The 27,038-nt window shown below is 40.4% G+C and overlaps 1 protein-coding gene across 4 annotated transcripts in view; it reads right to left on the minus strand.

The window, feature by feature from the left end:
* cadpsa (Ca2+-dependent activator protein for secretion a) overlaps positions 1–26,402 on the minus strand; it is a 337,975-nt gene extending 311,573 nt beyond the window's left edge. For all 4 annotated transcript variants that reach the window (XM_052017899.1, XM_052017896.1, XM_052017897.1 and 1 more), the window contains exon 1: positions 25,641–26,402. In XM_052017899.1, coding sequence (XP_051873859.1) covers positions 25,641–25,976 — 336 coding nt within the window. In that variant the 5' untranslated portion in view covers positions 25,977–26,402. The remainder of the gene's footprint in view (positions 1–25,640) is intronic.
* Between the last annotated feature and the right edge of the window lie 636 nt (positions 26,403–27,038).

Consider the following 27,038-nt stretch of genomic DNA (forward strand, 5'->3'; position numbering starts at 1 on the left):
GTGCTCAGGGATGTTTCATTAGATTCAAAGAATCATACAAGTCATTATATGATGCCTCAATGATGACATTTTCAAAAACATAGATGTCTGATTGCAATATATTCAGAGGAATTTTTCTGCTATCCACCACAGAGATGCTTTGCCCCTTAAGCATACTTAAAAATTGCACAATCTTCGACAGTTCAAAAAGGAATCCCTGACACAAGAGAGGTGTTTGATGGCTCTGGGCCGATACTCAATGGAGTTCAGAAGGATGAGGGGGGAATCTCATTGAAACCTACCAACTACTGAAAGGCCTGGATGGAGTGGACATGGAGAGGATGTTTCCATTAGTAGGAATCAGATGGCTGCCAAACTGGGTGTCACATGTAACCCAAAATGAGGTACACTCCAAATAACTGCACTGACACCAAGTTTAGTTACTCCCATCTCCATAACCTCTCCCAATTTCTCAGCTCACCAGCTGCTGGATCCCTTATCTGTGCCTTTTATACATCTAGACTTGGCCATTCTAACACATTCCTGGGCTACCACAGGTTTATCCTCACTTCACACAGCCTCAGAATAAAGGGACGTCCCTTTAAAATTGAGATGAGGAGGAATTTCTTCAACCAGAGGGTGATGAATCTGTGGAATTCCTTGCCACAGACAGCTGTGGAGGGCAGGTCACTGGGTGTATTTAAGGCAGAGATTGATAGGTTCTTGATTGGTAAATGGGTTAAGGGTTACAGGGAGAAGACAGGAGAACGGGATTGAAAAAAAATAGCCATGATTGAATGGCGGAGCAGACGATGGGCCAAATGGCCCAATTCTGTTCCTGTATCTTATCATAGAAGCCTTTTACAAAATCATCCTCCAAATAGCAGAAGAACTTCTCCCAAAGCAGAAATACAGATTCTGTCAAGATCCAAAACAAAAAAGTTAACAGCAACATTATCCATTAAATTTGGCTTTTTTTGCTAATCTCAAAAAACACTTACAACCCGTCAAGAGGGATTAGGGGAGATCATTCTCAAAATGCAGCTACTCCCAAGATTTCATCGTCATTCTCTGCGTGCACCACAATGACATGCAAAGTGTGATCCTCACCAACAGATCCATCACAGACCCTATCCTGGTACACAGTGGGCTTAAGCAAGGCCACGTCATTGGATTAATCTCCTTCTCAACCGTCCTCATGGCAATACTTCTCCTTAGCTACAAAAAAGCTCCCTGCTGGAGTGGAGTTAGTCAACAGGACAAGTGGGAAATTTCTGATGCCTCCCAATCTAAAACCAAGACCACTCCAACCTTGGTCAGAATTACAGAACAATGATGAATCTCTTGCACGTGCACGCTCAGAGGCTGAGCTCCAAATCATTGTCGATTTCTTCACCAAAGCATACAAGGGGGTGGATTTTACTCTAAATATCTGAAAACAAAAGGTTCTTCACCAATCTGTCCTTGCTGCACAGTAACATCCCAACCTCCCCATCACCTGTGCCCACCCCACCGCCCCCCCCCAAATAATCACAATGCATAACATGAATATGGGCATGTTGAATTACTTCTCATGTCTTTGTAGCCACTTCTAAGGCAAACCAAAATTTCAAACCCAGCACCAAGCTCACAGTCCATCAGCAGCAGTGATTCCTGTCCACCAATGAGCAGAGACACAGGCAACTTACAGTAACTTCACAGACGCTACTTTTTCCAAGTACACAAGCAGGATGGGGAAATCAATGTCAATATCCTTTCCCAAGCCAATGTCCTCAAATTCAAGGTCCTGATCACATTCATCCATCTCAGTGGGTGTCTCACAACATCCACAGACCTGCCATCAGATTCCCAAAACAAGCACTCAAATATGAGCTCTGTCATATCAATAGATTTCCAGGAGGACAGAGAAAATGCTTCAAGGACCTTCTCAAAGCATCCTTAAAAATATGCACAATCTCCGACAATTCAAATAGGAATCCCTGATACAAGAGTAATTAAATTGGTGGAGAAGCATTCAGATGGCAGAGTGAAATTTAAGTCTCTGCAACAGGAGCACATGGAGGCCCAGCTCAGCAGCAGAGGAACTTAGTACAATCTAAACACATCAGGTTGGTCAAGCTCCACCATCTCTATCCAAGACTGAATTGGCAAATCCTTTACAGGACTGATTTGTTACCTCAGAACCCACAGAACTGTAGTGGAAGCAAATCCTCTCAAGCTAAGAAATAGCCCATGAAGGGAAAGACTATACAAGTTCCTGTTAAGTTGCTTCTGTTTCCTCCTAGGGGAGCTTTGGGGTGCTAAGGGTTCTGGAAAAAAGGCATGAATGTGACCAGGCCTAGATCAGAAAATAGAGCTGATTTTACTGAATGGCTGAGTGAGTTTCAGGGGCAGTGAGGTCTATGCCTACTCTCATTTCTTACATTCTAGATCCTTCTTCAAATGTACAGTACCTCTTCAGCCAAGCTTTTGGTCATTTGTCCCAATATCCTTATATGGCTCTGATTTCATTCTTTTTAAACCCTCTCATGTTGAGATGCTTTTATATATTGAAGGCACTGTATAAATGCAATTTGTTGTATCTTTACATGGAACCAGCTGGATGAACATCACAATGAGCAACTTCTTTTATCTTTATTGCTGCAAATAGATAAATAATTCTCTAGCCATGAGTAAAGGTACTTAGAAGGGGAGAGGGCAAAATAAATGAGTGGCTTGTGTGTTTTTTTTATCAATTGTGTTGCTTTAGTCATAAGTGGAGTGCTGATGAGAAAGCGTTTACACAAACCATTGGAGGAAGATCTGCCATCAAAACAGAGTTATGTGGAAAAAAAAAGTTCTCTCTTTTGGGAAATGTTTGGATAATTATCTCATTAAATCGACAATTGCTGCTGAAATAATTGATTTGAAAGCCATTTAGTATCACAGCAGTATGGTTCTGTATGTATCTGGCCAATAAATTCCTTTTGATTATCTGCAGCATTTCATTTAGAATTTCAAAACAGTAATACTTATATGCCCAAGGCCTTGATTCTCGATATACAACAACTTAATAGGTAGAGCTCATTTAAACTGGCTGACTATAAATGTGTGAACTCAGTCAGCGATTCAGTTCCCAGAAGATTTCAATGCACCTCACCTTCAGCTAAACAGACAATTGCCTTCAGCACACAGAAATGGATATGCACCCAAAAAAAACTCTGCATGACGCAGGAAACAGCAGGAATTAGATAGTTCTTCAAAGAGATACTGACTAGCTTCCTTAGGAGGTGAATGATACAAAGATTTGTGCATCTGCTTTGAACTCTTGACTGCATTAAGTGCTTTTAACAGTTCTTTACAGAATAAAAATTATTTTTTCCCCACCAAAAAGGAATACATAGTCTACATTAGGTCTGGACAAATGGCATCTTATGAAACATGTGGTTATCCTATGACTGAAAGCTGGCTCTGAATATTTTAGAAGCTGCCCCACTCGTGCACTCAGCCTGATATTTAGAAAGTGCAGATAAACAAAATCCACTGGAAAGCAGAAAACTGTGGAGTAATGTGATCATGTTCTTAAAACTGATAATGCTCAGGTATATAAAGGATCAGCCAGAACTCCCAATTAAAATGCAATAGTGGAACAAGAAAATATGAATACAAGCTGAAATGTAATGGATCCTGGCAAGACTATAAAGAAATTGCATCTATTTTGTGTCTTTAAAATAGTGAAATATCCCAAAACACTTCCCCGAAGCGTTATCATTCAGAAATCGACACAAAACCACATCAGGTGGTAAATTAGGCAAGTTGGTAAAGATGTAGGTTTTAAGGCAGAGCTGAAAAAGAAGCAGGGGAAAGAGGTTGAGTGAAGGAATTCCAGAACTCATGGCCTTGAGTTGAACAAACAAGAGTCAATGACAGAACAACAGTTACAGTTGTATGGTATTGGTGAAGCCACACATGGAGTACAGCATATAGTTTTGGTCCCCTTACCTAAAAATAGATATTGTAGCATTGAGGCAGTCTATTAAGGTAATTATCCTCTTAAGAGAGGCTAGACAGTTTGACTTTGGATTCCTTGGAGTTTAAAAGAATGAGGAGATGACCTTATTTAAACATACAAAGGGGACTTGACTAGTTAGATGTTGAGGTGTTTCCACTGGTGGGAGAGTCATAAATAAGGAGCCAGTCATTTAAAACTGAGAATGCATAGAGAATAGAATATTGTTGCCAAGAGTCCATATTCGACAGGTGCCCCTTATTTTAGTAAGCATATTTTTGTTTCATAAGATATCACTATGGGATGCCACTTTATCCCCTTCAATGTTCCTGACCTGGGCACATGACCTACAAGGATCGAGTCATGAGCTGCTCCTGAGCTGAGTAATCGGGACTCTGGTGAGCACTGCCAACTCAACACCTAACCTCAGAAATAAGCCAAATCCTAGCTTGGAGTCTGCCTCCCAAGGAGAATTTCCGGGAACTGTTGGATCCCTTCATGGTGAGTTGTCAAGCCCCACCCATGCCCAGATCTTTATTTTTGAAATGTAACATAGATCAGTCTGAACGAAAGGCCTTGGAGAGAAATGCACCAAACAGATTACAATTTGCTAAACCTTTTGGGTCAAGGAGAATAAAGGAGGAAGAAGCAGATGGAGTAGAGAGGAAAAGGTAGAGAAACTGGGAGAAAATGGAAGGGGTATGGAATGAGAAGAAACCAGAAAAAGAAATTATAGGCATGGAAGAAATACACCAAAAGTGGGAATGAGGAATGAAAGAGCAAAAGAACACAGGAAATCAGAACTGAAAATGCAACCTTGTTTTGCTAATGAATTTATTAGAAGTCCTGGCATATTTTATGTAAAATTTACAATATATGCATTCCTTTGCTGGCATTTGACAATTTGGCCAGATTTCATTATAACTTTAAGCAAAATTACCTTTGCAGTTGTTAACTTTTCACTGCAATCCCCCACACTGGCCCCAACTTTGACCCACTCACTACCCTTTCTTTTTGGAAGCCTTACAATTTATGGTGTTAAATGGGAAGTACTACCTTGCCAAAAGCAAGCTTAGTTTGGTTCTTTCTTGAGTTTAAATTTATTATTTTTAAGCTGATCATTCAAAACCATGAGAAAGAACAGGCAACACTCTGAATATAATTATTATTTGATTTTAAAAAAATGAAATTGTCTTGGGTGTTTACGTGGCTGTGCAGAATGATAACTATACTCTACACTGTCTGGTAGGCATCTTAATTGACATTGAAGTTTTAGTAACGTGAATGAGGACATAGCCTATGACTTCAAACCCTGCAGAAATCATGCAGCACATCTACTACTCCACCATAGAGCTGTGTGGCAAAGTCATCCAAATTCTGTGCATCATTTAATCAGATATCAAAATATGCTTCCTCATTGGTTAATGTATTGATGACATACAATGTGTGCACCTGGAACAGGATTCACTAATGAATAAAGCAGCTGTCTTGTTCAAAAATCAAAAGTAATGCACTGAAGGTGATTTGACTGCTTATCTACAGAACAGCTCCATCAGTTTTTGACAAGCCGTAACAGAGTTACAGCTTCAGACCAGTCTGCTCAAGAGAAAGACCAATAAACACATCACTTCAATATTAATCAACATGATACTTCAAAAAGACAAACAACTTTTTAAAGCAAGCACACAGTGGTAGCTGAGCCACACTGTGTTACAGCTCTCAATTAACATAGCTATTTGTGTATACGGGGAGCCCAATGAATCCTGCGCAGTGCTGTGTAAATTAAACATCAGTTTCTTTTATCATCAACTGCGTACACCTTGTAATCATGAATTATGTAAGACAGAAATAGCTCTCTGATAACAAAAGAAAGCTGCTGTAGCTGGTGGATAAAAAGCACTTTCAGGCATTCACACTCTGCTGGATATACCAAGCAACAGGGAAAATACTTTTATTTAATGTATTTGTAGTCATTGTTAATCATTTTAAAAATGTTTCCTCCAAGTCAGTCAATATACCTTAATGAACCTTGTCTGCCACATGATCTCTGTAATAGCATTCAATATGTTGTTTGCAGCCAAAAACTAAAAAAAAAGCTGTTTGCATATGTTTTCACGTTTTATGAAAACAGCATAAATTAGGAGCAACCAGCAGTGAACATCATGTGATAGATTAATCTCTTTATTGCTTAAAAAGGTAAGAAAGCAGGACAGCAAACTATACAATGTGATGCCATTGTCAAATGTCACCACTGTGATTTTGACAAATCAGGTCAATGCTCTAATACTGAAGTGTCACAGAGAACATCAGAAAGAAATGTTACTGCCAGGGGAAAAAAAAATCACCTGAAGTATTTTGCACCATCTGGAGAGTTGCAATAATATCCCTGAAAGGATTTCAAAGGCACTGCGAAGTGATACCAAAACTCAGTGGATTGCGGGGGGGGGGGGGGGGGGGGGGGAAGCGTGGGGAAAGAGGAGGGGGAGAGGGGAGGAGGGGGAGTGGAGGATGGAGAAAACGTTATCAACATTCAACAAAGGTCAGTACATGATACACGAATCTCTACTTTCTCTAGGCTGATATTGAACGTATACTCTTGCTGTGTGATTCCAACATTTCTATTTCCAGAGAGTAGCCCCCCCCCCCACCATTTCATCTTTAAACTGGGATTCTATATATGCAGTACAATTCTTGCATAGCTACAGAGCAACCATTCATGCATCTAGCATACTTTTTAAAACATACACCTTTCTGCAAAGCAGAAGGATTAATTGACATGGCAAAGGGATTATTTTAAATATGCTTGTCTGTTAATACTGAGTGACTATTTGTCAATGCTTGTGAGACTATCCTATGAAGAAGCTACAAAAATATAAAAATCACAGTTTGTACTCTATAGGTGACAGAAAAATGATTTCACTGCCGAAGCAGCAGACATAGGCATGAACATTGAATTCCCCCACTTTAGGCAATCCCCACCCCCCCTTTCTCCACACCATGCTTCTTTTCTTCCCATTCCTAGCCTCTTTTTTTTCTACCTTGTTTTTCCTCTCTCTCCTTTGACCCATCCCCTGGTCCCCTGGTGAATCTGCTCTCCCCTCCTCCCCTGCACCTGCCTACCACCATCTCTTACCTGCATCTACCTACCACCATCTCTTACCTGCATCTACCTACCACCATCTCTTACCTGCATCTACCTACCACCATCTCTTACCTGCATCTACCTACCACCATCTCTTACCTGCATCTACCTACCACCATCTCTTACCTGCATCTACCTACCACCATCTCTTACCTGCATCTACCTACCACCATCTCTTACCTGCATCTACCTACCACCAACTTGTGCCCACTCCACCGCCCGTCTTTTGTCCACCTATCACTGCTCTGCTTTTCCCTCCTACATATTGGGTTCCCCTTTTCCTATCTTCAGTCCTAAAGAAGGATCCTGACCCAAAACGTCGACCGCCTGCTTTTCTCCACGGATGCTGCCTGGCCTGCTGAGTTTCTCCAGTATCATGTTTTTCATCCAGGTTCCACCATCTGCAGTCCTTTGTTTATCTAGCAGACATAGCAACACGGAAGAAACTAGTTTTGAAGCAAATGAATGAATATACCTTAAAATAATTGGACAGATTTAAACTTGGGTCTAATGGAAATGATTTCATGGTTTCATCACATTGCTAAGAACTGTCACCAACCTGAAGACCCAGGAAAGCGATACAGAAGAAATTACAAAGTAAAACTATGGAAGGACTCTATGCAGAAAACCTGGGGACACTAAATTATCTACTGGGATAAGGTGCCGTGATTTCTCATTTTAATAGAGTCATACAGCACAGAAACAGGCCCTTCGGCCCGCCATTCCTACGCCGCCCTTGTACTATCTACACTAACTATTTACATGCATCGCTTCTGCTGGGTCTGCACCCTCTTCAGATTTCGCCGTCCACTTTCAGTCACCCCACTCTTGGCCAATTACTGGTGCATATTTCTTGTTTAGTTGCCTCCTCACTCTGTCCATCCCTGCTCTTGGTTTGCCCTATATGGTCCGCTGGGCCTTCACCATTTCAGATCCGCATGAACACCTTCACCCTTTCACGTCTGCTTGAGCTCCAGCCTGCTGGGTCTGCACCAGGTTTGCCAGATCCATTCGGGATTGCCCCACTGCCTCTGCGCTTCACCCTGCCGCCCACCACCCATGTTCCCTACGTGGTTCGCCCTGTCTTCTCAGCCTGTCCAGGCTTCAACCAATCTGGTGCGCTGGCTCATCACCACCCACTTCCAATCACCCCACTCTGTCTGCTTCACCCTGCGGCCAATTACTATTGCTCATTTCTTGGTTAGTTGCCCCTTCACTCTGTCCATCCCTGATCCTGATTCACCTTGTTGGGTCCGCTGAGCCAACACCCTTTCAGGTCCGCCATTGTATGGGGATGGAAAATGGGATATTTTCTAAAAGATATTACTTAAAAAATAATCAGACACCAATTAACTAAAGAGAATATGGTTATTTCTATATAGAGGCCGAAACAAGGAGCACTGTTGTGGTTATTGCAGAATTAACAAAATATGCACTGCTGCAGGCACAAAATATTGATTACATCCAAGTTTTCCCCCATGTAGATACAATGTTTAAGTAAGTAAATACTTCTGTTTTACTTTAATTTCTTTTTTGATCTCCTTTGTCACAATTCCCTAGTCAAACATGCAACCTTCCTTCAGGGGCTGTTCAAAGAGATCTTGATTGTTCACTAAGGGTACTAACTAAGAGTACAATTAATAGTCAAACATAATAGGACTTCAGACTGCAATTCTACAATAATTTCGCTGCAACTGGGCCACATTTCCCCTTGTAACTTAAAGGAAATGTTAAAAAAAACTTTAAAATCAGAATCCAACACTAGAACTATTGCAGTTATATTTATTAGGAAGGATTGAACAACACAAAGCTCTTTTCTCCAGCAAAAAGAAGACTGGGCAGTGAGCTGATAGAAGTCGTTATGAAAGGGTAGAGCTGGAGATGTTTCCAATGCTCGCATGACCAGGACCAGTGACCATAAATATAAGACTGTTACTAATAAATTAACTGGAAGTTCAGGGGAAACATTTTCTAAAATTAGAGACAGTAGTTAGAATGTGGAACTTATCATAGGGAGTTGATAGGAAAAATGGCACAGATGCATTCAGGGGAAAATTAGAAAGGCACATGTGGGAGGGAGAATTGGAATAATGTATCGTTAAGGTTATATGAAAAGGAGTGGGAGGAGATTCCTATGGAGTATAATCACCAGTGCAAGGCTGTTAGAGAATAAACCTTATCTGTGTGCTGTGAATGCCCTTTTTAAAAAGGTAGCATTACTTTACACATGGGCTTCTGGATAGTCTGAATTCTTTTCAGTGCAGTTGCTTTTCATTGGACAAGAAAAAAAGATGCAATTTGAGGGTTGTGTTGAAGTTTAAGGAAAAAACAAAATAGTTAAAGCTTCATGAACAACAAAACAATAAATATTAAATGTAGGAGAATTAGAAAAAAAATAAAGTAGCTCTTTTTGCATTATAAGGAATGTTTTTCAATTTTTAAAAATTATTTACTTACATTTTAATTGTTTTTAATGGATTCTGAATGTCAGGTACTCAACCTGCAACTGTTTTCAAACATGCCACCGTAAAGCTCTGGTCCCTGGTGTCAGACAGGCTATGCCCCATGAGAAGAGAAGAGATTGCTGGAGCATTAACGATGACCTTTGAGTTCTCCCTGGCCACAGAAGTGATACCAGAGGATGGCAAACATCGTTCCATTGTTCAAGAAATATTAAAAGGATAATGCCGGGAATTATAGACCAGTGAGTCTTACATCAGTGGTGGGCAAACTATTGGAGAGGATTCTTAGGGACAGGATTTATGAGCATTTAGAGAAGCATAGTCTTATTAGGGATAGTCAACATGGCTTTGTAAAGGGCAAGTCGTGCCTCACGAGCCTAATAGAGTTTTTTGAGGAAGTGACAAGACAAATTGATGAAGGTGGAGAAACATAGGACTGCAGATGCTGGAATCTAGATGAAAAACACTATGAATCTGGAGGAACTCAGCAGGCCAGGTAGCATCTGTGGAGAAAAGCAGGTGGTGAACATTTCGGGTCAGGACACTTCTTCAGGACTGAAGATAGGAAAAATGGGAAACCCAGTATATAGGAGGGAAAAGCAGATCAGTGACAGGTGGACAAAAGCGGGGAGGTGGGGTGGGCACAAGGTGGTGACAGGTAGATGCAGGTAAGAGATAGTGATAGACAGGTACAGAGGAGGATAGGAAAGCAGATCCACTGGGGGATGGGTCAAAGGTAAGAAGAGAAAGGAAAAAAAAGGTAAAATAAAGAGAGATAGACTAGGAAAGAAGCAGCATGGTGGTGGTGGTGGGGGGGGGGGGGGGGGTGGTTGTGGGGAAGCTGGGGTGGGGATCACCTAAAGTGGGAGAATTCAATGTTCATGCTGTTAGGCTGCAAGGTTCCAAGACAGAAAACGAGGTGCTGTTCCTCCAGTTTGCACTTGGAATTCTTCTGGCAGTGGAGGAGGCAGAGGACTGACATATCAGTGATAGTGTGAGAGAGGGAGTTGAAGTGACTGGCAACAGGGAGATGCAGATCGCAGTTATGGACAGAGTGCAGGTGTTCTGCTAAACAGTCACCTAGTCTGCATTTGGTCTCACCAATGTAGAGGAGGGGCCACACTTGGAGCACTGAATGCAGTAGATGATACTAAGGGAGGTGCAGGTGAATCTTTGTCTCACCTGAAAGGACTGTTTGGGTCCCTGGATGGAGGTGGTGTAGAGGCAGGTGTTGCTCCTATGGTGGGGACAGTGAAAAATTCCCGGGGTGGGAGCGGGAAGGGGGGGAAAGACGAGTGAACTAGGGAGTCACGGAGAGAGTGGTCCCTGCAAAAGGCAGAAAGGGGTGGGGAGGGAAAGATATGCTTGGTAGAGGGGTCCTGTTGGAGATGGCGGAAGCGGCGGAGAATGCGTTGGATACATAGGCTCATGGGACGCAATGTGAGGACAAGGATAACCCTATCCCTATTGGGTCTGGGAGGGATGGGGGTGAGAGCAGAGGTGCTGGAAATGGCAGAGATGCGGGTGTGAGATGGGGGAAAGCCTCGGTTAGAAAAGAAGTTGGACATCTTGGATGTCCTGGAGTGGAATGCATCATCATGGGAGCAGATACGGCAGAGGCGGAGAAATTGAGAAAAAGGTATAGCATCCTTGCAAGAGACAGGGTGGGAGGAGCTATAATCGAGGTAACTGTGGGCATCAGTGGGTTTGTACCAGCCTCATCATCTGCTCCCCACCCACCCTGCCTCCCCTCTTTTGTCCAGCTATCACTGCTCTGCCTTTCCCTCCTAATTATTGGGCTTCCCCTTTTCCTGTCTTCAGTCCTGAACCGAAACGTTGACCGCCTGCTTATCTGCGCAGATGCTGCCTGGCCTGCTGACTTCCTTCAGCTTCATCGTGTTTTTCATTCAAATTGATGAAGGCAGTGCAGTGGATTTGATACATATGGATTTTAGCAAGGCATTTGACAAGGTTCCCCATGGTAGGCTCATTCAGAAAGTCCACGAGGTATGGGATCCATGGAAAATTGACTCTGTGGATTCGAAATTGACTTGGCCTCAGAAGGCAGAGGGTAGTTGTAGAAGGGGAGTATTCAACCTGGAGGTCGGTGACTAGTGGTGTTCTGCAGTGGTCTGTTCTGGAACCCCTGCCCTTTGTGATTTTTATAAATGATTTGGATGAGGAACTGGAAGGGCGAGTTGGTAATTTTGCAGATGACACAAAGGTTGGTGTAGTAGATAGTGAAGAAGGTTGTTGTGCGTTGCAATGTGATCTAGACAGGATGCAGAGCTGGGCAGAGAAGTGGCAGATGGAGTTCAATCCAGAGAAGTGTGAAGTGATACACTTTGGAAGAATGAACTTGAAGACAGAGTACATGGTTAATGGCAGGATTTTTAGCAGTGTGGAGGAACTGAGAGATCTTGGGGTTCCTCAAAGTTTCCACACAAGTGGATTGGGCAGTTAAGAAGGCATATGGAGTGCTGGCCTTCATTAGCCAAGGGATTAAGTTCAAGAGCCGAGAGGTAATATTGCATGTTGTCTATGAGACTGTGGCTAGACCACACATAGAATATTGTGTTCAGTTCTGGTCACCACATTATAGGAAGGATGTGGAAGCTTTGGAGAGGGTGCAGAGGAGATTTACAAGGATGCTAACTGGGTTGGAGAGCATGTCTTAAGAGGAGAGGTTGAGTGAGTTAGGGCTTTTCTCTTTGGAGCGATGGAGGATGAGAGGATGAGAGGAAACCTGATAAAGGTACATAAGATTATGAGAGGCATAGACAGAGTGGACAGCCAGCATCTTTTTCTCAGGGTGGCAATTGCCAATACTTGAGGTCACCCATTTAAGGTGCAAGGAGGAAGGTTCAGGGGACATGTCAGAGGTAGTTTTTTTTTACAGAGTGGTGGGTGACTGGAAGGCACTGCCGGGGTTGGTGGTAGGGGCTGATACAATAGGGTCATTTAAAAGACTATTAGATAGGCACATGGATGAAAGAAAAATAGAGGGTTATGGGAGGTGAAGTAGAGAGGGGGATAGATTGAATGGGGATAAGGTTTATATAGGTTGGCACAACATCATGGACCGAAGGGCCTGTACTGTGCTGTACTGTTCTACGTCTCCATTAAAACCATTAGTCTCTCAGTCACCCTGGTTACTTCCCCAGAGCAGTTCCCTTAAGTCCAAGGATCAGACCTCAACATGAACTTTTGAAATCATTAATTAGTATTCATTCATTAGATTTTAGACATTTTGATCATTAAACTAATAAAAGAATGGGTGTAAATTTACCTCTCAAGCTTGTCTTGTCCTGTTGCTTAAGGAGATCATGGCTCATCTGTGACCTAACTCCACAAACCACCGCTTGCACCATATTACCAACATTTATGACCAACAGTTGATATCTGATTTTGCTATTTATCAAAAGATCTAGCTGGATGGTACAACATTATTATGGCCACTCTTGTAAACCTCAATAATTTTGTGGTCTCCCAGAACAATGATGCTCATGTCCTAATTCACCCTGCCCAATTTGCCCATCAGGCCCTTTAAGCAAGGTGATACAGGTTTAGAACAGCAATTAATACCAGATTGCTTGTTAAATTGAAAGCAGAGATTGATGGAATGTTGATCAGAAATGCTGGTAATATGGTGCAAATGGAGGTTTGTGGAGTTAGGTCACAGGTCAGCCATGATCTCCTTAAGCAACAGGACAAGACAAGCTTGAGAGGTCAATTTACACCCATTCTTTTATTAGTTTCATGATTAAAATGTCTAAAATCTAATGAATGAATACTAATTAATGATTTCAAAAGTTCATAAATCACATAATTTTCAGACCACACTTTCCAGTCTTGGTGAAGATCTATTGGTCTTAACCTTTAGCCAATTAAAAAAGTGAGATGCCTTCAAGAGTACCCAATATATGTATCAACCTAATCATTAATTCACTACAAGGGTAGAATTGAGATGAATTTAACACCTGAGTAAGTTTTTTTTTCCACCACTGATTAATGTACAATTTACACAGGATGAGATGTTCCAGTATTGTGACCTGATGTATTATGATCCTTTGAATGACAGAACACTTCAGAAAGCAATATTAATTACCTATCTAAGTGGCAAACTCAAAATTCTTCAGTAATTTTATTTTCCACCCAGTTAAGAAAACTTTAACCATTGTTTCTACTGAAATATTTCCACCATAGAAAATGAATTGAACTGTGGGCAGCTGGAGCTTTCTAGGATTCAAGGATGACTGTACCATATACAGTCTCTAACATAAGCTGGTAAGAACAGATTTTCATAGATTTCCTCAGAACTGAAGTGACAGCTAGGTGCAAGTGCAGGCTTCATAATGATCAATGAGAATCTCGTGCAATTTCCTGTGCCTTTTCTGAAGTTTAAAATAGTCTGGATACTAAATATTTTTCCACCATTAATTTCTCCTTATTTTAGGACTGAAACAAAGTTTATTATGAATGTGCACTAAATATGTTAATTTCAAACGCGTAACAATCAATTGCAGATTCCGTCCTGAATGTATTCATTAACATCACAAGTTAACTAGACTGTGAATATGATCACACACCAAGGACAAAGTACACTAATCTGGCACATAACTGAGTTGAACTGAATCAATGCTTTTCCTCCAGATCAGAATATTATGCAATATTGCAACTAAAGAAGAGCAGAATTAAAACAAAGTTACAGGTTATTATGAACTGCACAATCTTCTTTTTAAAGCTTTGACATTATTTGAATACCCCGATTACATCTTTGCAATAATTTACAGGTATTTATTAATTCATACATGACTCATTATGTTTATTTTATAATTTCATTTGTTGAGCAATTTACCTGTAAATTTATGGAACTAAAACATTATTCCACAATGTTAATAATAAATAAATAATGAAAGAAAGGATAGACAGAGGCAGCATTTATGCACTGTGCTTCATCTGCTTTGAATGTCTCAAAGAACTTCAGAACTGATAAACAACTAATGATTGAAATAAGGACAAATATGAAAGTACATAATTACATCTTGAAGTATTTGGACTAAAGTGTTTATCATCAGCTTAAAAGGTTATGTAACCAATAATCCAGTCACCAAATTTCACAAAAAGTGCCTATAATTTATCAAGTATAATTATTACATAGAAGTAATTACCCAGGGCATATCTGAAGATAATTACTAATTAATTATTGCTTTCACAGTTTTAAAGTATCCTGTGATATTTTCTTCAGTTTACTATCTTTAGGTGAGAAGTAGGCAGGATTACAATAGTCTGCCTTTGCTAAATGTAGTGAATAGAGAAAAATATACCCTTATCAAAAGACTGTGATAAAGTAATTCAACATTCATTACAATATTATCACAGGGTAGATTGGATTCCTAAATTTGACGTTTATTTTTATTTACAGAGAGTGCAACAAAGGTTCACCAAATTGATTTCTGGCAATATGGAGCATTATCCCAGAAGAATGAGAAATAATCTCACTGAAACACACAACACTTTTCACAGAGTTTAACAGGTTTGATATTTCTCAGGGGTTATGGTCTCCACATGAAGTGTTGACTATTCAGGGGTTTGAACTGAGAAGAAGTTTCTTTACTGCCCTCTGTTCCATAAAGGGCTGTGAAGTCTCTATATTCATGTATGTATAGTCAGGATTAAGGTTGACTGAGTTATGGATGGTAAGGGAGTGAAAGGCTGGGAGATTAGTAAAGGAAAATGATGCTGAGGTTAAAAAATTAATCAGTTATCTTATTGAATGGCAGAGCATATGCTAGTGGACAAATGGCTACTCCAACTTCCATTTTTTATGTTCTTATCTTTAATTTCTGAGTTAACTGTAAGGGTTTCTTCCCAGTGCTCTGTACTCCTCCCACATCACAAAGACTTACTGGGTTGTTAGCTTAGTTGCCTATTATGCATTGTCCCTGGTGAGATTGGGTGGTAGGAAAATGAGCAGGGAGTTAATGGGTGTGTGTGGGAGTATGGGTTATAGAGAAATAAGTGGGAGAATGAGTTTGTTCTGAGAGTCCAGCATAGACTTGGTGGGCCAAATAGCCTCCTTCTATGTCATTATACAGCATGAAATTTGTCTTTAACACTGCCACAAAACAGGTACCCTTACAATCAAATGCAATGTCCCAGGTTAAATAAGATTGCCTCTAATCTCAGCATCCTATTCAAGTGAGTTTCCAACTCATGCCATTAAAAAAGGTTCATATCTCCACACTGACCTTAGTGTTTCTTTAAAAATGGATTTGACAGTATTCCAGTTATCAAAAGGCCATCCCATCTTCTGCCCTCTGTAAACTACAGCTCCACTGAAGTTCTGTAACCCACATCCTATCTATCACAAATTCAAAATTCTCATTCAAGTGCTTAAATCACCTTCACAGTTTCTTCTTTCCCATCTCTCTAGTTTCCTTCGATACCGCAATCCATCTTCCAAACCCTTTCATTCTGACTTCTTCGCATCTGTCCTAACCTTTGTCTCTCCATCGAATGCTCTTACTTTAAACTACTTGAGTACCAATTCTGGAATTCTCACCGTAATCCTCACCAAATTCTCTATTTTGCAATAAAATCCTCTTTAAAAAGCAACACTTGGACCAATGCCTTTGATCACTTCTTCCAATACTTTTGTCTCAGAAGTCCTGTCTTTAATAGGAGGAAGCACTGCATCAGCAGGAAGCAGTGATTTGAGTATGGATCTAGTTAACCTTCACGTCTTAGTGACATGATACAGTTTAGGAAATAAAAGTAGAAAAAGCTGGGAATGCTCAGCATGTAGGGCAGCATCTATAGAGAGAGAGAGAGATGGAGATGGAGAGAAAGAATTAATGCTTCAAGTTTTTGACTTTTTAACATAACTGGAACATTTACTTTGTTTCTCTCTCCACAGGTGCAGCCTCAGCTTCTGCATATTTACAGCAATTCCTGTTCTTATTTTGGATTTTTAGCATTTGCAGTGTTTTTCTTCTGGATTAGTTTTTTTTGAATGGCTGCCAGGAAGAAACTAGAATGAAAATAAAAGATATATTAAAGGAGAGTGCAGAGTAAGATCTACTAGATGAGTAAAAGCAAAAAAAAACAGGATTTGTACTAACATACTATAAATGCAACACATATTATGTTTCATATAATGCATTATAATACAACTATAATCAAAGTATCAAATTGGAGAGATTATACAAACCAAAACTTCCCAAAATGTAAAAATGTGCATTAATTAAAAAATAGACAACTAAGGATGACTGAAAAGAAGTAATGGGCTACATTGTGTTCAGACCATAAGATATAGGAGCAGAGTTAGGCCATTCGGCCCCATTGAGTTTGCTCCGCCATTAATCACGACTGATTTTTTTTTCAACCCAATTCTGCTGGCTTCTCCCCATAACCCTCAACTCCCTTACCAATCAAGAACCTATCAATTTCTGCTTAAGTACACCCAATGACCTGGCCTCCCCAACCCTCTGTGGCAATGAATTCCACAGATTCACCACCCTCTGGCTGAAGAAATTCCTCCTCATCTCAGTTTAAGGGAAATCCCTTTATTCTGAGGCTGTGCCCTCAGATCCTAGGCTCTCCTACTAATGGAAACATCCTCTCCATATCCACTCTTTCCAGGCCTTTCAATATCCAGTAGGTTGCAATGAGACCTCCCCTCATCCATCTGAACTCCATCAAGTATTGGTATTGCTTTATTATTGTCACTTGTACTGAGGCACAGTGAAAAACTTGTCTTGCATATAGTTCATACAGATCAATTCATTACACAGTGCATTGAGGTAGTACAGGATAAAAACAATAACAGAATACAGAGTAAAGTGTCACAGCTACAGGGAAGTGCATTGCAGGTAGACAATAAGGTGCAAGGTCAAACAAGGTAGATTGTGAGGTCAAGAGTCCATCTCATTGTATAAGGGAACTGTTCAATAGTCTTATCACAGTGGGGTAGAAGCTGTCCTTGAGCCTGGTGGTATGTGCCCTCAGGCTCCTGTATCTTCTACCTGATGAGAGAGGAGAGAAGAGAGAATGACCCAGGTGGTGGGGTCTTTGATTATGCTGGCTGCTTCACCAAGGCAGCGAGAGGTAAAGATAGATTTCATGGACAGGCCCATAGACATCAAACGCTCCTCATAGGTTAAGCCTTTCATTTCTGGGATCGTTCCTGTGAACCTCCTATAGACCCTCTCCAGGACCAGCATATTTTTCCTTAGGGGGCCCAAAATTGCTCTCAGTATTCCAAAAGCAGTCTGACCAACGCTTTATAAAGCCTCAACAGCACATCCTTGCTTTTATGTTCTAGTCTCCTCAAAATGAATGCTCACATTGCATTTGCCTCCTTTACTACAGACTCAGCCTGCAAATTAACCTTAAGAGAATGCTCAATCCAACCCACCACTTGGTTCCTGTGATAATCACAAGGTTGCATTTACTTCCTGGTGCACCTGCAGAATGCAGTGTATTAGAGGCCTCAACTCCTGCAAGACAAAATGGGGTACAAGGGCCAACCAGGTGGAATGAGGCCTACCTCCCAACTGTACCCTAGCAGCTTTTGGCAGTTCAGTGTTGTCTCTGATCTTCAAACACATTTAAAACAGCGATTAAATGGATTTAACTAAAAAGCCAATAACAAACAGAAATAAATGGAGATAAACATATATTACCCAACTGTCAATGAAAAACAGTAAATTAAATATAAAATGAAATAAAGAAAATTAACAAAAGAAAACCTTTTTAACAAAGGTCGGTGACTGGCAGAGCAAGAGGCCATATGCACTAGCATATTTCTGATTTCTGCGTTACAGTGTATTGTCACAAGGTCAAAGTTGTGCTGAACATCAGATGGAGGAGGCGTGATGGTTCTCTGTAAATCCACCACCCACACCAGAGCTCAATCTGGCCCACAGAAATTGGTGGGTTCAGGCAACATAAAATTATAAAACTGACTGAGAGTCAAGCAGCTCACAACATTCAATTGAACCCTAAAGTTAGACTGTTGCTTCAACATGAATTGCTGGGTCTTCTTATTCTTTGAAACATCTGCTTCATGATTTTTCCTCCCAATGGATTTAATGAATTTAAATTTTCTGGTTGAAACCCAACAATTATAATATAGTGCCTGCTCTAAGCTATTTCAGGAATGTTTACATCAGCTTCCATGGAAAAGAATTAAACATATCAGCCCTTTTGAGGAGAGTATTCCAGCCTTCTGGAGATTATTTTTCCAAACTGTGGATAGCAGAGAATGGAGACTAAGCTCCAGCTGGCCTTTTCTCAAGTGGCACTTTAAAACTGGAGCAATGGATTAAGGGCTAGTAATTTCACTGACCTGCTTCAATTATCCTATTCCATCTTTTTTGGCTGTAAATGATGCTGCTAGCATTAGCACCAAGATGTTCTCTGCAATTCCACATTGCAGAAACAAGACTGCGCTTTCATTCACTTCAGGTCTGTGTTTGTGGCAGTATCGGCACTTTGTGTAGATGAAGATTGTCAGGTGCAGGAAGACGATCACACTGCAGATTAAGATATCTGCAATGTCATCGTTGTAGTACATCAAGAGGTAAACAGCAGTTGATTGAAGTAAATACCACATATGGCATATCTTGTAACAAGACAGCAGACTGATGCTAAGTATGCCAAATGGTTTGACAATAAGCCTCAGACACTAAATGCATAAAATATGTTTCTGTGCTATTAGAGATGTTATGGGTCATGTAGAAATTCAACCTGAATCTCCACATCATTTAGCTCAAATAATGAAACCAATTCATATCCACAAAACAGATGCGTTTTAATTCATGATTAATAACCTCTGAGGAACAACGATTCCTACCATTTATCAAATCAAAAGCAAAATTTAAATATCTAATTGCACATAATGAGAAATTTATGGCACTGCATCGAGCTAAAAGTGGCGATTGTTTTGACTCCCTTGATCTTCCCACCTCACGGCAGCAACATCATATCATTGCACCATACCAGGTTGCAATTGCTCAGTAGTCCTAGAACTCAGACCACCCACGATACTACTCCCAAATTCAGCCTAAGTTTCATTTCTGATAAAACACTTGCACAGCCTAGCTAGCAGGATAGAAAAGAAAGAAGTCATTTTAATTATTTAGTTACAAATGTTCGTTGTTTGAATACCATGAGACTGCAGGAGTTGAGTAACAGTGGATACAAATTGGTTCATATGAGAAAGAACAAGTAAATGTATTTGAGAACAGAAGCTGAGATGAAGGTATTACATTTGATGGGCAGAAAACATTGACTTTCATAGTAGATGTGGATATTCCCTTTTTTGGGAGTCACCTGATTTGTGAGCATACATAGTCTTTTCGTACTTAGTGTTAACTATTCAGTGACACTACAGTTTGTAAAGCCTAACAACTTCTAAAGTACAGAACATACATTTAATCTGTCAGTAAGTTAGATGCTACTTATGTGCATAAAATTTGTACTTTCCTGCAAATTAAACATGATATTAATTGTCAAAATTACAGACATTTAAGTGGTACAGAAACAAGCCAATCTGACCATGCAGCCATTAATACTCCAATGGGTCTCTTCCAATTCCTTCACATCTAACTCTAAAGACAAAATTCTATTCCCTTCCCTCTCTTATCAAGCTTCCTTCTTAATGCAGTTGTACTATTCACTCTACTATCTACTGTAGTATGAATGAGAAACCTAGCAAATGTTCATATTCACAAGATTACCAAGATTAGGAATACCAGCAAAAAAATATTTCTATCCTTCATATCTCAGAAAAAAAATAATCAAAATTATCCATTTCCCTTCTAAATTCCATGGTATACTGCCCTTTTTAATACTATCACTTCCGATAATCTAAACCTTGGGGTCCAAGTAGAATCCTGATAAATGTCCTCCATATGCAAAGAGTACCTAACAATGGCATGTTAATGATTCCACCACTCCCATCCCAAGTTTCCTTGTAATTCTATTGCTATTCACTATTTACAAACTATTGCGTTCTATATACTTTAGATCAAAAGTAGCTTCCTCACATTTGCTTATATTGAAATCTATTTACCATAATTTTACCCATTCATTCAAGCCATGAATATCTCTTTGCAATGTAATGCCTTCCATCAACCCTGCTTACAAAATAGCCTATTTTTGTTTTATTGGCAAACTTTGATATGCGGCTTTCTATCTCATCATACACATCACTTAAAATATAGTCAACAGTTGTAGAACACCACTATCATATTCTACCAGTTTAAGGATCTGCTCAGTCTCCCTACTCTCTTCTTTCAGCTGCTCAGCCAACATCTTGGTCAGGTCAATAATTTGGTTTGCATTTTATTAGATTTAATCTTAATAAACAGCCTCCAGTGTGGGACATTATCCAAAACCATCTGGAAATGCAGGTAAATAATGTGAATAGATATTCCACCCTCTATATTTTAATCACCTCTCCAAACAGTTCAATAATCAGAGTTATCTATCCTCAATCCATTCTAGCTCTCAGATCCTAAACAACTGATCACCTTAAATTGTTTATCTTTAATATGAGAGTTGAGAACTTTCCTGACAACAGGCTAAATGGTCCATAGTTCCTTGGTTTCCATCTCTCATCTTTCTTAAATAGCAAACTGACATGCACAATTTTCCATACTAAACAGATGGTTCACGAATAGAGATAATTTTAGAATTTATTGTTAAGGAATCTGCAGTGCTTGCATCTAATTCCTTCAATTCCCTGGGTTAAATAACTATTTATCCAGAGGTTTTGTCACCTCTTAAGTTTTTTTTTTAAATTCTCCAATTATTACTATTTTGTGCAAGACTCTGAACCTAATTCAATTAGTTTCTTCAGAAGGTGCAGCATACTATAATCTTCCTCTACTTTAAATACTGGTGCAAAACAATCATTGAACCTATCCACCATTTTCTTTTCCCACAAAATCAATATTATTCATTTTTAAGGTGCCACATTGCTCCCAACCACCTACTTTCCACCAACATAACTGCAAAAATAAGAAGGGATGATTTGTGTATCTCTTGTGACTCTTTCCAAACTCCCTCTTTGCTCTTCCAATCTGTTTGGTCACCTTTCGCCATCCTTTCATCTCTTCAGGTCAGCAGAACATGCTCTAATTTTTGTATTTTTATATAGTTCTTCTTTTAGTTTCATGTTATATTTTTGCTGTTTAGTCATCATGACTGGTTTTCCTCGTCAAGGTCTTGCCCTCAGGAATACAGACCAGCACTATACCACAATAAATTCATTTGTCAACCCTCATTTCTGTTGTACTGTGGTTTTACCCAACTGCAGTTTTGCTCAGTTTTCCATGAACAATCTTTGTTAGTCTCAACCAAATCTAAAATCTTTGTAGTGGCTTCATACCTCTCCCCTTTGAACATTACATTGAATTCAATTTAATCTTGTAACTAAATTTGGTTCATCACATAACATTAAATTTAGATGACTCCCTTACTGATTCTAGGACACATTCTTACAGAGAACCATCCTGTGCACGGTCCAGAATCTCATGACTTTCATACACGACACAGACTGCTTATTCCAATATACATTAAAATCTAGTGCTAAAATGACACTTCTTTTGCTATATGGTTGGCAAGTTTCAGAATGTGTATATTCTACTACTTTGGAGCTGTTCCTGAGGATGCTGTGTACAACATGCACCAGAGTCTTAAATCCATTCCTATTTTATAATTCTACCGTAATAACACCACTGTTTAACTCTTTACATGATCCCTTAATAATGTTATGATCTCATCCTTAATAATTAGGACTATGCCATCCCTCTACCAGTGTCCCTAGCGTTCCTGTGGTACTTATAATCTGGAATTTTTCCCCCCACCCCCCCAACACTTTAACATCTTGTCTCAGTAGTGGCTCCTATATCATACTCACCAAGCTGAATTGGTACTTACAGTTCCTTCAATCTGTTCCTCCTATTGTAAAAATCATGCTTATTTGAAGTACCCATTCCAATCAGCTTACTACTTTAATTTCTTTCCTCATACACTTCTTAGTTCTCTTTCCTGGTTTAATTCCTTTCAAATCATATAGTTTTCCATTTATTTAAAGCATCATTTCTGACAATTAGTCTGTATTTTTCAGCTCTTTCTCCAAGAGAGCCCTCCCCACCCTCACCCATTTACTGGGTTAAAGCCTTTGTGATCATCCTATTTAATATTTCTATCCCCAGCCTGTTTAGATGGAGTCTATGTCCCAGTTCCTTCCTGTCCCAGAACTAGTCCCATGAAATAGAACCCCTCTTTTCCACACCATTCCTTCTATCATGTGGTTATCTCTTTCATTTGCTATCCATATAACAAATTTCACATTAATCCTTCACGCCCTGTTCTTTAACATAGTGCTTCAGTCCCAGTACTTTCCAAAAAGGATCTTTTGCTTCTCCTTATTCCAATGTGAACCACAATAGCTGGATCCTTCAAGCCATGCTCAAGATGTCCCTTACCTGGACACCAGGAAGGTAACATACTGAATGGAACTCTACTTAAAAAAGGATGCAATTTATTCTCCTAATTATGGAATTCCGACAACTACCACACTACATTTTTTTCTTCCTACATCCCCATTTTAGAACCAGCCTCCTGCTTCCAGGTCCTAAAATTCCATGGAAAAACTTCTGAACAAGGTACAGCATCTATGGATCATCATTCTTTATGTCACTGCCTCGCTCTGCACATTATTGGTGAAAGCCCACTCTAATCCTGCACCTCTCTCCAAGGTGTGACTGAGTTCTGGAGCAAACTGCCTAGATGTTCCTCTCCTTCGCTTATGTGTCTGAGTGTGTTTGCAAGTCGCACCAATTAAGTAACTTTGATCCAGAGATATTTAAAATAGCAACATCTACCACAGGCAGTTCTGCAAAAGTAGTCTCATTTTCCACAAACTTCTGCATCCTGTAGTTCAGACACACAACCTGCACCATCTGAAGGCAAGTGGCAACACCTCCTCTCTCACTACACCAACTGCTCATTCTACACAAATCCTCAATTGTGTGCTCTGTTCAAGGAGTTCAATTTACTAAAGATATTGCTGAAAATCAGCAATACACAAAAAATGCTGGAGGAACTCAGCAGGTCAGGCAGCATCTATGGAGGGAAATAAACAGTAGACATTTTGGGCTGAGACCCTTCATCAGGACTGGACAGGAAGAGGGCAGAAGCCAGAAAAAGAAGGTAGGGGAGGAGTACACACAGGCAGGGAATAGGTGAATTCAGGTGATAGGTGAGTCCAGGTGAGAGGGGGAAGACAGGTGGGTGGGGGAGGGGGAGAAGATGTAATAAACTGAGAGGTAATAGGTAGAAGAGGCAAAGGGCTGAAGGAGGAGGAATCTGGTAGGAGAGGGCAGTGGACCATGGAATAAAGGATGGGGGAGGGGAGGAGAGGAGAGGAGATGGGCAGGTCATCAAGGCGGTGGGGGGGAAGGAAGCCATAGGAAAAAGGGAAGACGAAGGAGTATTTAAGATATCAACCTGCAGATTTCTTTCTGTAGAATTACCACATATGAATACAGGTATGTGAAAACAATTTATGGATTTGATTTCAACACATCTTCTGCCATATCAATATTGAGTGAATCACCCAAAGCCTCACCACAATACACTGGGATTATTTGTCTCTTTATCACATTTCCTTGTGACTTTGTTTATATTTTTATTTTGAATTATCTTGTTATTATTCGGACCCACAACAAATTACTTTTATCATTACTACTTTTCTCATCCAAACAACATTAAATTTGTGTATTTTCTTCAAATCTCTTGGATTTGAAGTGCATTTAGACTGCTTAATAAATCATTTAAACCATTTAGACTATATATATAAAAAATACTGTTGGTGAATATTTATCATATGCTGAAAAAACTGTATTTTACATAAATATTATTGAATAATTATGTTACAATTAGTACACTAATACCCAAGGCAGTAAAATAGTATAAATACTCCAAGATCAAGTGGGCAACATTGGAGTTCATCCTGTAAAATCAAAGCTCTCCCAGTACTTTTTGTAAAAGATCCAAACTAAATTACAAATATCAAGTATAGTATTTCCTGAACCAAACATGTCCAGGTGACAAGCGTGCCAGTAGGGATAGTAGGTACAAAGGCAGCAGGAGTCGTCATTGCCAGGGCAAGAGAAATGATCTGTGCCAACAACCCATGTTACTCAATGACATGTCAGCTCTGCTCCACGAAACAGGGAGTGTTCTAAATCTACCAATAACGAATTGATATTCGTATCTAGCATCTGGAAATACTATTATTCCCTAGGTGTACACAATCCTTTACCGGTGGTGATTTGACAATGACGCTGTAATAGGCCTTATCAGCGCCACTTGGCGGTGACAGTGATAAGACACGAGGTCGATGACGCCCTATGTTCCATATCTGAGTGCAGGTGCGATTATTTGACTATTGGGGGACGAGTTCCTGCATTTTGAAAGAAATGTACAGATAAAACCACCTCGCAAACCGATCTTGGATTTATGCAATGTCACTTTTACCTTGCGTACCTATTCCTGCCTTGTGGGGCAATAACAAAAAATGCGCATCTCCGAGAACAAAGGGAAATTCATAACGTCTTTTAGTAATGTATTTTAAAATCAAGTTAGCCGGGCAGAGTGCGTCGTGATTGCAATTTCCGAAACCGAACCACAAAATCTGATACAAGCATAAAGTTGTCATGAGTTACCCGATCACAATTAACAAGTCACCTTGAACTGTTAATTGTCGGTTCTATTTAGGGACACAAGTGCGATAAAGTGTTTTCATGCACACTGGCTCCTCTGGGCGCCCTGTAACTATGTGAATGCTGCCACTGCAGTGATGAGGAAAATTAGCAGCCAGATCGATGAATTTCCAGTACCCTTGCAGCTCTGACACACCGGCGATGTTAAAAACTGCTCGCAATTTTTGCTATCAGCTGATTAACACGAGGTTAAAGCTGCTCCCGTGCAACCGCGGCGGCAGTTGGTGCTCTGGGGCAGGGATGTTTCACCCTCTTTGGCTGCTTACCTTTTGCTGCCTCCTCGCCATGTCTGTGGGCTGCTTGGCATTGAACGGGTAGGCGATGCATCTCATCACAAAGACGTACAGCTGCAGCTTTTTCTTCCTCTCTTCCTCCTCTTTCTGCAGCTTCTCGAGCTCCTCTTTCTCCTTCTCACTCACCACCGATGGGCTGGGGCTGGACGGTCGGATGCTGCTGCTCCGGCTGCTCGGCTGGAGTCCCCCGCTGCTCTCGCTGGTCCTGCTCGGAGACAACCGACTACCCGGGGCCGGAGCCGGCACCTCCTTATTCTCCTCTTCTACTATCTCCTCCGATTCCTCCTCACTAGACGACGGGTCCAACATTTTTGCTGGTTAGCTACACCCGCCCTCTCCCTCTCTTGCACACGCACACACCGCAAATACGACAGGGACGGAACCGCCAGCAGCTTCAAGCACCGGGCAAGTGTACAGAAGGAGAGAGGAAGCGAGTTCCCTTTTGCTTTGCACGGATTGTCAGCAGGCAGGAAGCCGATTGCTTACGTTTGTGTGATTTAACTCTGCTCTTACCGACAGAAGGTATTAAGGATGTGCCCGGTTCGGGATCGAGGCTTTTATTCATCCACAATTCCTTTCTGCCTGCCGGATTCTGTCAATAAAACCTGATCGATGGCCCCCACTTCCTGCTACAGGTCTGCGCCGCAGTTAGAAACACAAATAAAACGGCGGCTAACAATAATAGGACATATATTTGACGGACAAAATGAAAATGCTGGCTTTAAAATCTGATTCCATTCAGGATGCACAAGAACAATGCACCGGCAGTGTAGCCGGGGCAGGGTGTATTACCGCCCTGTGCTAACACAAGACTCCGTGCAAGTAACTGTAACATTGAAATGAAACAAAAACTACTTTCATCAGGAAGTAGAGATTTTTTGTAGTCATTTACAATAATATTGCCTAAGTTCAATCCTACTCTATTTAAAATGAGACGGTACAGAAATTGTATATACGCCAAAGATAAGAAAATGACCCACACACTGTTTCCCAATTGCCCCATTAATGAGATAAACTGGAAGAACTCAATTTAAGGACGAGCGATTTTGAAAGCAGAGTTTAAATGCAATGAAACAAATATATATTAAGCTTGGTGAAACTGGATTATGGGAATCACACTACCGTCAACTGGGTCAAGAAGTTAAGCTTTGGACCTTCCAATAGCAAAATTACACATAAACACACATAATTTATTAGGGTTCATTGTAGATTATTCCCTTCTTTACCCTCATACTAATAAGATTTTAATTGGAATCTGCAACGTCGTAGGCCAACGCTATTCTAACATCCTTTATTAAAAGAAAAGCTCCATGGATTTCCTCAGAGCTCCGAAATACAATTGTTGAAAGGTTTCACATAAAATAACCCGAT

Source organism: Pristis pectinata, chromosome 6 (assembly GCF_009764475.1).
Source record: "Pristis pectinata isolate sPriPec2 chromosome 6, sPriPec2.1.pri, whole genome shotgun sequence".
NCBI classification, from domain to species: domain Eukaryota; kingdom Metazoa; phylum Chordata; class Chondrichthyes; order Rhinopristiformes; family Pristidae; genus Pristis; species Pristis pectinata.